Source organism: Chrysochloris asiatica, unplaced genomic scaffold, assembly GCF_000296735.1.
Source record: "Chrysochloris asiatica unplaced genomic scaffold, ChrAsi1.0 scaffold00112, whole genome shotgun sequence".
Lineage (NCBI taxonomy): Eukaryota > Metazoa > Chordata > Mammalia > Afrosoricida > Chrysochloridae > Chrysochloris > Chrysochloris asiatica.
This window is the reverse complement of record NW_006408630.1, coordinates 8,502,926-8,515,171: the sequence shown is the minus strand read 5'-3', so window position 1 is coordinate 8,515,171 and position 12,246 is coordinate 8,502,926. Positions and strand designations below refer to the sequence as shown.

The window sequence follows — 12,246 nt, the reverse complement described above, 5'->3', positions numbered from 1 at the left end:
CCACCAACCATTCCTCAGAAACCCTACACAGGGTCACTGAGTCAAAATCTACTCAACAGTACTTAACAACAAGATGTAACCACTGGTCTCTCTCGTGTGTGAAGGAAAGAAGAGAAATGAAAATTGAAGATGCTTGGAATCAATTATTCCAATTAACTAATGGAAAATGTGAATTTTAGTCTCCCAAACCCTGAGACCAGAAGAACTAGATGGTACCCAGCTACTACTACCAACTGCTCTGAGACAGATCAAATTAGAAGGTCCCAGATAGAGTGGGAGAAACAAAATTGAAAATTATTTTTAAAAGATTGGACTTGTTGGTTAGAAAGAGACTGAAAGAGCTTGAGACTACGACTCTTTGCCACACTTGAGGTTAGGAACTGAACTCACCTTCATGGCCCAATTTTCAGATCAGTAAGTTATGCTTATCATCGAATGGTCAATCATTCAAAATCAAAAGGGCAACATTCACCTAATGACAATGTTCAGAAAGGTTGGGAAGGAGGGTGGAATGGAAATAAGGACCACATGAAGGAAGTGGTTTAACTGTTTTTACATGGAGGGGATTGCAATTATTGAAATAAAATAAAGTGTATGATTTATTGAATTTAAAACTGACGATCTGCTCTATAAACCTTCACTCAATTTAACTTTTTCATAGAAAAAAAAAAAAAACAAAAAAAAACCTCTTGCTTGTAGCCATCTTAAAGTTCTCTCTCCTTTCAGAGCAAAGAAGAGTGAAGAAAATCCAAGACTCAAGGAAATAATTAGTCCAGAGAGCTAATGGCCCAAATGAACCATAGTTGCCACTAGCCTGAGAATCAGACGGTGCCTGGCTACCAAGACCATTGCTATCATTGGGATGACAACAGATGGTCCTGGACAGAGTAGGATAAAAATGTAGAACAAAATTCAAAATCATTTTAAAAAGACCAGACTTCCTAGGCTGACAGAGACTGATAGAACCCCTAAGACTGGCCCTTAGACATTTTTCAAAACTGGAACTGAACCCACCCACAGAGATAATTTTCCAATCAAACAATAAACAAGCCTATAAAATGAACAATAAAACCCATGAGCAATGTACCCTTCAGAACAATCAACCATAGGAGACTAAAAGGGCAGCATTTGCCTAAAAATAAAGCTCAGAAAAAAAGAAGAGTCAGGAAAGGATGAATGGAAATGGGGAATCCAAGGAAGAAGTAGAAAAAGTGCTCCTCAATATAAGGAGATTGTAACTATGTCATGAAATAAAATGTGTATAAATTGTTGAATAGGAAACTAAGCTTTCACCCAAACCACAATAAATGTTCAAAAGAAGATGGAAGGAATATACACAGTTACTGTACCAAAAAGAATTGGTAGACATTCAAACATTTCAGGAGGTAGTATACACTCAGGAACTGATGGTTTTGAAAGAGAAGTCCAAACTGAACTGAAGGCCTTAGTGAAAAAACAGGCTCCAAGAATTGATTGACTATCAAGTGAGATGCTTCAGAAAATTGATACATCACTGGAGGCACTCGTTTGTCTATGCCAAAAAATTTGTAAGTCCTAGCCAACTGGAAGGAGGCCTGGTGTGGCACTATAGGTTATTGGCTGGACAGCAAACTCAGTTTGAATTGCAAGGTCCGTGGTTCAAGCTCATCAGCCACTCCTTGGAAACCTTATACAGGGTCGCTACGGAACTGACTCAACAGCACCTAACAGTAACAACAACAATAGCCAACTGAAAGAGATTCATATTTGTACCCATTTCAAAGAAAGGTGGTCCAACAGAATGCAAAAAATTATTAAACTATCATTAATAGAACACACAAGTGAAATTTTGCTGATGAAAATTCAAAATTGTTGTTGCAGTACAACATGGAGCTGCCAGAAATCTAAGCCAGATTCAAAAGAGGATGTGGAATAAGGGATATTGCTGATGTCAGATCAGATGGATCTTGGCTGAAAGAAGAGAATACCAAAAAATGTTTATCTGTGTTTGATTGACTACAATGCATTCAGTTGTGTGGATCATAACAAATTATGGATAACACTGTGAAGAATATGAATTCCAGTAGACTTAATTGTGCTCATGTGGAACCTGTGTATAGACCAACAAGCAGTCATTCGAGATAATGCACAGATAATATCAGGAAAGGTGTATAACAGGGGTGTATAATTTTACCATACTTATTTGATCTGTAGGTATGTTGAGCAAATAATCTGAGAAATTGGACTAAACGAGGGAAAATGAGGCATCAAGATTGGAGGAAGACTCATAAACAACCTGCAATATGCAGATGATACAACCTTGCTTGCTGAAAGCAAGGACTTGAGCCACTTACTGATGAAGGTCAAAGACTACAGGCTTCAGTATGGATTACATTTGAACATAAACACACACACACATATCTCGACAACTAGACTCATTGAACAGTATCATGATAAACATCAAAGAAAGCATTGATGTTGTTAAGGATTTCATTTTACTTGGATCCACAAATAATGCCCAGAGAAGCAACAGTCAAGAAATCCAGCAACGTATTGTATTGGACAACCTGTTGCAAAAGACCTCTTTAAAAAGCAAAGATGTCACTTTCAGGAGTGAGCTATACTTGACAGAAGCCATGTATTCATTGCATGTGAAAACTAGGTAATGAATAAGAAAGTCTGAAGAAGAACTGATGTATTTGAATTATGGTATTGGAGATTATTGAATGCATACAAACTGCCAGAGAACAAATAAATCTATCTTGGAAAAAGTGTGGTCAGAATGCTCCTTAGAAATGAGGATGATGACCTTGATCTCATGTACTTCGGACCTGTTATCAGTAGGAGCCAGTCCCTGGAGAAGGACATCATGTTCGATAAAGAAAGAGTCTGGGAAACTCCTCAATGAGATGGATTGGCACATAGACTGCAACAATAGACTCAAACACAGCAATGATTGTGAGGATGGTGCAGGTCTGGGCACTGTCTTGTTCTGTTGTACATATGATTCAGAATCGACTGGAAGATATATGATAACTAAGGGCCATGAGAAGCCATTGGAAGGTTTGCTGGTGAGTGACATGGTCAGCTGTCTCCCAACACTAGGAGTCAGTGATTCTTAGGAATGGGAAGGGAATATCTCGCCCCTGTACCTGGGTGAGGATTTTTTACTCTCACTTCATTTATCTCTCTGCTCAAACATTACCTCCTCCCCTTCTGCCTAGCCTCATAAAAAAAGCATCCCTAGCATTTTCTCTTTATTATCTGGATTTCTTTTTCTACTGGATATTTTACCTACAGTTAGAAGTAGCTAAGAAAACCCAATTTTACTAAGATCTCAGAAATGGACAATACATTGAGAGGGCAAAGGAGTAGTTGCAAAGCAAAGGAAGCTCGAATTAGTGAGCTTGAAGATAAATCTCATAATACCAATATGCCAGAAGAACAATCAGAAAAAAATCCAAAGTAAGTCTAATAGTTTATGTGGGACTCCAAGAAGAAGAATAACTTATGGGTGATTGGAATTCCTGAACAGAAAGAGACAAGCACAGAGAAATTGTCAAAAGTTGTTGGAAAAAAACATCTCTAGCATCATGAAAGACAAGCAGATAAGCACTTAGCAAGAAGTGGAGCAAACCCCAAACAGGATAGATCCGAAAAAACTTTTTACCAAGATATAAGATAATCAAACACTCCAAAAACAAAGACAAAGAAATAATCCGAGAGCAGTTTAGGAAAAATGAAAAGTTACCTATAAAGGAGAACCAATAAAACTAAGCTCTGATTTCTCAATAGAAACTGTGCAGGCAAGAGGCAATGGAATGACATATACTTAACTCTGAAAGAAAAAGATTGCCAAACAAGAATCAGATACCAGAAAAGCTGTCCCTCAAACATGACTACAAAATCAGACATTTCCTGTTAAACAAAAAGTAAAGGAATTTCTAATGACCAGACCAACTTTACAAAAAAATCTAAAGGGTAGTCTTTGGACTGAGAACCAACAATGCCAGACAACAACCTGAGATTACCATACATGACAACACCACCCAGAACTCAATCCAGATATAAATTTAAAGTAAAACAAACCTACAAGACTGAAAATAGGGAACCAGAGTTATCAATGTCTAATGAAATCAACTACAAAGCAAAAAGAGGAAATAGTATAGATATAGACCTTCCAAATGGCAAGCAAGCAAGTAAACTTCAAGCTAAAACAGACTGCTTTAGGCAGGGAAAAATTATTAAATTACATGGTAATCTCAAAGAAAAATAATACACTTGCACATCAAATAAAAAAAAGAGGAAAATCAGAGAGACTTAGTAAACGTTATTATAACACAAATGAAAATGAAAACACCCACACAATATGAACTCAGCATAGAAAAGTATGTGGAACAAAGAATCCAGCAGCACCACACAAAAAAACAAACATGAAAAAAATGACAATGATCAATGCATGTTGTTGTTGTTGTTAAGTGCTGTTGAGTCAGTTCTAACCCAAAGTGAACCTCTAAAGGGCTTCCGAGGAGCAGCTGTTGAGCTTGAACCACCAACCTTGCAGTTCAAACAGCTTTGCAGTCTGGCTCATTAACCCACAATGTCACATGTATAGCTATTGATAATTACAACTGAATGTAAATGGATTAAATGTACCATTCAAGAGACAAAAAGAGCAGAATGGATAAGGAAACTGGTTCCTTCAATATGCTGTCTACAAGAAACATATCAAAAAGATGGAGACAGCCTGAATGCCCATCATCAGAAGAATGGTTAAACAAACTTTGGTACAATAGAATATTACAAAATATTGAAGAATAATGATGAATCTGTGAAACACCTCACAACATGATTGAACCTGGAGGACATTATGCTGAGTGAAATTAGTCAGTCACAAAAGGGCAAATATTGAATGAGACCTATATTTTTTTAAGTTTTAAAAAAAGTTTTCTTGATAAAAGAAACAATCTCTGATGGCTGGGGTTGGGCGTGGGGAGGGAGGGGAAATCATTGATAGGTTAGAGAGTAGACACTTGTTAACATGGGTGACAGGGCAGGCAATATACAACAAGAGGTGGTTAGCAAAGGAAAGATGAAGGTAGTGGGAGACAAAGGGAGAAATGCAATCATTAAAATGAATAGAGGTAAATACTGTTAACATTTGGTACATGAAGGAGACTGCAACCATGTAATGAAGCAAAGTATGCGATTTGTTGAATGTAAAACTGATCATTTGCACGGTAAACCTTCACTCAATTCACAATAAAAAGTTTCTTTTCAAAAGGAATGCCCAGTTTACTGACAATTTAAGGAAGAACTCCCATAAAGCCTATTGTATTAAAATTTTGAGTTAAATACAATGGTTCTTAAGGAACACTTATACTGCTTTGTGATGCTCATGGTGACATTCCTGGATTTCAGAGGTTCTTTGGCTGCAGGAAGGAGAATGCTGTCTGCATATTTAAGTCTGATTATCTTGCTGTTAACATTGTGTTGAGTGTGTAGCTTTGTATTTGGCTTAAATTTTCCTCTTATTTACCCTTGTAAGCATGCTTCCAAAGTGTAAAACTGATGCATGTACTGGTGATGCATTAAAGAAAAGGAAGATTATTATTGAAAATAATAAAGTGTTGGAAAGAGGTGAAATGCCATCATTCATTGGAAAAACCTTAACATACTTATGAAAGAGAAAGTGATAGTAATGAAGTCTGTGAAAGGCTCTGTACTGATGAAAGTTAAAATTATTACTTAGCAACACAGTGGTTTAATTATTAAAATATTAAGGCCACTGATGAAGTGTTGGTGGCAATGTAGGATAAGCACTGGATTGCTAACCTGAAGGCCATCAGTGCAAACCCATCAGCTACTCCATGGGAAAAAGATAAGACATTCTGCTTCCATAAGAATTTACTGTTCAGAAACCCATACAAGGTAACTACAAATCAGAAATGACTCCATAGTACCTAAGAATAAGAAGGAGGCTACTGGCAATTTGGTTAGATTATCAAAATAGTGTAGTATGCCTATTCCCTTAATTCTGTACAAGAAAAACTTTGAAGCCCTTTTCAATGATTTTAAAGCTGCACATGCAGAAAGTTATGTGATTGTGATGAAGAATTTGTTGGTAGGAATTGGTTCAATCATTTCAAAGTGAGGGCAAATTTATGTAATATGAAAGTACAAGGTGAAGTAGCGAATATCAATGTAATTGCTGTGTGTGATTTTTCCTGAAACGTTGAAAAAAAAACTACTGAGGAGGGAGGTTATTTCACTGACCAAATGTTTAATATTGACAACCTTTTTTGCTGGAAGTGAAGAGGACTTAAAACACTTTTTGATGAAGATCAAAGACCACAGACCACAGCTTTCGGTATGGATTGCATCTCCAAGTAAAGAAAGCAAAAGTCCTCACCAATGGACCAGTAAACAATGTTCTTATCAGTGGAGAAAAGATTGAAGTTCTCAAGGACTTCATTCTTCTTGGATCAACACTCATGGAAGCAGCAGTCAAGAAATCAAACGACGTATTGCATTAGGCAAATCTGTGACACAAGACCTTTTTAAAGTGTTGAAGAGCAAAGATGTCAGCTTGAGGACTAAGGTGCGCCTGACCCAAGCCATGATATTTTCAATAACCTCATATGGATGTGAAAGCTGGACAGTGAATAAGGAAGGCCACAGAAGAATTGATGCATTTGAGTTACGGTGTTGGAGGAGAATATTGAAAGTGCCGTTGGCTGCCAAAAGAAACAACAGATCTGTGTTGGAAGAAGTGCAGACAGAGTGCTCTTGTTAGCCGGGATGGCCAAACTTCGTCTCTCATATTTTGGACATATTGTCAGGAGGGACCAGTCGCTGGAGAAGGATATCATGTTTGGTATGGTGGAGGGTCCGAGAAAGAGAGGAAGGCCCTCAGCAAGATGGATCGGCCAAGTGGCAGCATCAATGGGCTCAAACGTGGCAACAGTTGTGACGTTGGCCCAGGACTGGGCAGTGTTTTGTTCTGTTGTGCATAGGGTCACTATGAATTGGTGCCGACTTGATGGCACCTAACTACAACAACAGCAGTGCATCCAGGGATTTTAATATCAAGTCTTTGCTTGTGTGTTGTTATTATTGTTTGGTCAAGTAGTTCTGCTTCACAGTGAACCTGTATAGGGTTTCTGAGGAGTGGTTTGTGGGTTAGAAAGAACTGTTGATCTTGTGATTAATTGTTGTTGTTGTTGTTGTTAAGTGCCATCGAGTCAGTACAGATCCATAGCAATGTTATGCACAGCAGAACAAAACACTGCCCGGTCCTAGGCCAACCTCACCACTGTTGCCATGCTTGGCCAATCCATCTCGTTGGGGATCTTCTTCTTTTTCTCTGATCCTCCACTTAACCAAAGATGATATCCTTCTCTAGCGACTGGTCCCTCCTGACAATACGTACAAAGTATGAGAGACGAAGTTTGGCCATCTTGGCCTCCAAGGAGCACTCGGGCTGCACTCCTTCCAAAACAGATCTATTGGTTCTTTTCGCAGCCCATGGCACTTTCAATATTCTCCTCCAACACCATAACTCAAAAGCATCAATTATTCTATGGTTTTCCTTATTCACTGTCCAGCTTTTGCATGCATATAAGGTGATTGAAAATACCATGGCTTGGGTCAGGCACACGTTAGTCTTCAAGCTGACATCTTTGCTCTTCAACACTTTAAAAAGGTCTTGTGTCACAGATTTGCCTAATGTAATACATCGTTTGATTTCTTGACTGCTGCTTTTTGGAGTGTTGATCCAAGAAGAATGAAGTCCTTGAGAACTTCAATCTTTTCTCCATTGATAAGAATGTTGTTTATTGGTCCAGTGGTGATAAAGAAGGTGTTTGAAATGAACTAATCTTTGGTTTTGCAGAATTCTGTCATGCGTTCTCCAGCATAATTTCTATCACCAAGGCCATATTTTCCAACCACTAATCCTTCCTCTTTGCTCCCAGCCTTCGCATTCCAATCACCAGTAATGATCAATACATCTTGATTGCATGTTTGATCAATTTCAGATTGAAGAAGTTGGTAGATTTCTTCTTCTATTTCATCTTCACTGGCTTTAGTGGTTGGTGCATACATTTGAATAATAGTTGTATTAACTGGGCTTCCCTGTAGGCACATGGATATTATCCTGTTATAGACAGCATTGTACCTAATGACTAATCTGGATATTTCTTTTGAGAATGAATGCAACACCATTCCTCTTCAATTTGTCATTCTTGGCATAGTAAATCATGTGGTTAGTAGTGCAGTGATTATTTACAGTACTTCACCAGAACCCTGTGTTGTTGTTGTTAAGTGCCATTGCATCAGTTCCAACCCATAGTGGTGCTGTATAGGGTTTCTGAGGAACAACCGGTGAGCTTGAACCACCAACTTTGTGGTTCTAGCTGACTTTGCAGTCCATCGCATTAACCCACAATGCCACACCAGAATTCCTTGAGTATCACTCCCTAAATCCGAGGGAACGTCACTGTATCATTAAAATATGCATTCTCATTATTTGGAACACAAATGCAAAGACATAGGTTACACTTGCCATCTTTGAAGATTTATTTTGAACCAATTGTCCCTGCTGTTGAACATTATTTCTTGGCCAAGAAAATTCCTTTCAAGGTTCTTCTTGTACTTGATAACACACCAGATGTCCAAGAACTTCAGATGAACTTCATCCCAATTTAAAGGTTTCATTTTTATTCCCCAATACCACATCACTACTTCAGCAACATCACTACTTCAGCCAAAGATCAGGAGATCATAATCTTTTAGGCCTATCGTTTATGGTGGACCTTCTCACAAGCAGTCAGGGCTACTTAAAATGTTATAATTTTAACTTAAGGGAGTTCTGGAGGAATTATAAAGTATATAATTATAGCAAAGAATGTCAGCAAGGAAGAGAAAGACCCCAAAGAGATATCCATGACACAGCGGCAACAACAATGGGCTCAAACATCCATAAGAACAATTGTGAGATTGGCGCAGGACTGGGCAGTGTTTCATATCATTGCACATAGAGTCACTGAGTCAGAGCCGACTTGACAACACCTAACAACAATAACAACAATACAATCCCACCAAATACATTGCTGATGCTTGGGATGAAGTGAAGCAGTCAAATAAGAAAGAAAATTGGAACAAATTGTACCCTCAATTAGTGCATGATTTTCAGGGGTGTTTGTAGCTGAAAATATCACTGAAGCTTGTCACCCTATGGTTGATATTGCAATTAAATATCAGTGAAAATTATGTTGTAGAGTTCATCAGTTCTCAATCCATAAAACTAACCAATGAAGATTTTATGGAACTAGAGCAGCAGATGATAGTATTTGAAGAAGACCAGGACTTGAAAATTCCAAAGGCAAAAAAAAAAAGGATTCTTTATGAAAGGGTTAGCTGAAGACTTTCATCTCATTGAAGCAGGGAGGCAAAGTTAGAGGAACTGTTTTAGTGACCCGCTTAAACAGAGGGTCACTAAAATTTACTGAACAACTATCTAGGGCCTCAGCTGCTACCAACCATTTATGATGAGAGAAAGAAAAGCTCTGTACAAACTTCCCTTGATGATTACTTCAAGAAGTTGATGATTACTTCAAGACTCCAGTAGTAGCTCCACCCAATCTCCAGCAGCCGAATCAAACCTTGACTCTCCAGCACCAGAACCATCATCTTCAACAGTAGCCATCACTCCATCATCTTTTGCATCATCCGACTATTAATGTTATCATAGTGCTAACCTCACAAATGCCCATCTGGTCTGCAAAACATAAATGGAATGAGAGTGACCTTTTGTCTTTTCTACCTAAACTGTTTTAAGAAGTTCTTTAATGCCTATGCCTTTTTTTTTTTTTTTTTAACAATAACCTAAACCTAAACACATGCACAAACACATAGATTCTCTTTCTCTCTTCAGTACTTTTATTATATGTAGTTACTTTTATTATTAGGAATTCTGGTGTAGAGCGATAAGATAAGTACTCTACTGCTAGCCACAAGGTTAGCAGTTTAAACCCACCAGCTGTTCCTTGGAAATCTTATATAGGGTTGTTATGAGTCAGAACCGACTTGGCAGAACTTAACAACAAAAAGATTTTTTTAGTGTATTTGGAAGTGTTTCTTGTTTTATATGGATAAAAAGGTAAAATACATGCTATATACTAAGACAAATATTTGATGAACTGATGCTAAATAAGAACCATATGTACCTGCTCCGACTTACCTATAAATTATACTTAAAGACAGATTTAGGAACGGATTGCATTTGTAACCTGGGAGTGGCCTGTATTCATCTGTTTATTGTCACTCTCCCACTGGCATAAAAGTTCTGTGTTAGCAGAAATTTTGCCTTATTACTGTCATCTCCTCAGTGTTTGGTAGAGTGCCTGGCATGTGGTTAAGTGCTAGAATGTTCTTGAATGAGTGAAGTGCAATGCAGTCTTATCACAAATCTTGGTCCTAAGAACTTGGAAACCTGTAGAACTCTGATTCTAAGAAGGGAAACTTTGCTTTCTCCAAGGACTCTGGAAGCCAAGGTAAAAGGATGGTGGGGCTAAGAAGCTCCATGACGCTCTCTAGAGAGACAAGAACTTTTCAAATGAAATGGCAAATCCTTTTTCTGTTTCCCAGAGCTGATGTTTATAATCAGACATAAAAGCTCAGACAAAATGTTTTAATATAGGGTTGTTGGAACCTAGTAAAGGACTTCACTGAGGAAAGAAGATGAAATCTAGATTTTTCTTGTGGCACACTGCCCAAAGTTGGGTCTGGAATCACAAAGTCGGTGCTTTCCTAAATGCCCACAGGATAGCAAAATGTGCAGGAGAATGCATGGGTCTCATTAAGTTTTAGCTTTAACATGCCACTTTTAGCTTCCAAGGTGCATTTGTTGCTGTTGTATATCATCAAGTCAGCCCCAATTCATAGCAACCCAGGATATGTTTCCAAAGCTGTTAATCTTATTGAGGGAGCATTAAGTCTCATCTTTCTCCCACAGAGCAGTTTGTGGGATTGAACCTTGTGTTTCACAGTCCAGTGACTATCCTACAGAGCCACTGTGCTCCCTGCAAGGTGCATGGTTGGTTAAAAAAAAGGAAAAAAGCATCATACACAAGTGCACTGGTGAACAAGGTTATTAGGTGAGTGTCTTGTCAGCGCAGGCATTTCCCTGCATATCCCTCAGCTGGACATCAAGTAAAGTGGAATGGAGAGACCAGAACCTTCTCAGAACACTGGTCAATGGATCAAGTTCTTAGCTTCCCAAACCACGTGGCTAGAAATCACCTTAAATCACAAGTGAACAACTACCTGAAAACTCCTGGTCTTGTTTCTAGGCCTTTTCAATTCAAGAACTGACCAATTCATTTCTATTTCAGGCAACCAAAACCTTATATTATGGATATGCAAGGAAGATATAGCCGTGGTTCTTTTGCCTGGCAGCTTGGTGATTTTGAGAACACCAATAAAAGAAATTCCAAGTGGACTATCCTTGTTAGACAGAGTAAATCATCGGCACCAAGGGCTTCCATACCATCTAAGCTGCCAAAGATATCTTATAAAGACCAGGTATGAGCTTTTGCTTTCTGAATAATCACAGAAAAAAAACTAGACTGTTTTAACATGAATTAGAGAACACTATTATGTAGTGTACTAAAACTCATAGTTTTATAGTTCTTTTCATTTGTTAAGCATTTGTAATTGATATTAGAGTTCCACAGTGAAGTCCATACAGTGGGTAAATCAGTTACTGTCATGTAAATTCTGACTAATGATGACCCTGTATATGTCAGAGTAGAACTATGCTCCCTAGGATTTTTCAATGGCTGATTTTGGGGAAATCAATTACCTTTCTTCCAAGGGGCCTCTGTGTGAACTCAAACCTCCAACCTTTCAATTAGCAGTCAAGTGTTTCATCATTATGCTGCCAGAGCTCCTCATACAAAGGCATTTTGACTCATAGTAACCCCACACAGGGTTTTTGAGACTGTCAGTCTTTATGGGAACAGACAGCCTCATCTTTTCCCAAGGAACTACAGGTGCATTTAAACCACTGATTTTGTGATTAGCAGCCCAGTGCCTAATCCACAGTGATCTGAAGGCTCTTTTATACAGTGGGTATACAGTAGGAGTCCTGGTGTGGCATTATGGGATTAAGCACTGCACTACAAAGTTGGTTTGAACTAAAGGGTCGGTGATTCAAACCCACCAGTCACTCCTTGGAAACCCTATACAGAGTCACTATGAGTC

At 38.4% G+C, this 12,246-nt stretch overlaps 1 protein-coding gene across 1 annotated transcript in view; it reads left to right on the top strand.

Annotated features, from left to right (window-relative positions):
• The window catches only part of LOC102840342 (chromosome unknown open reading frame, human C4orf45), a 145,684-nt gene extending 134,113 nt beyond the window's left edge, over window positions 1-11,571 (top strand). The window contains exon 4 of the mRNA XM_006867937.1: window positions 11,376-11,571. Coding sequence (XP_006867999.1) covers window positions 11,376-11,571 — 196 coding nt within the window. The remainder of the gene's footprint in view (window positions 1-11,375) is intronic.
• The last annotated feature ends 675 nt before the right edge of the window (window positions 11,572-12,246 follow it).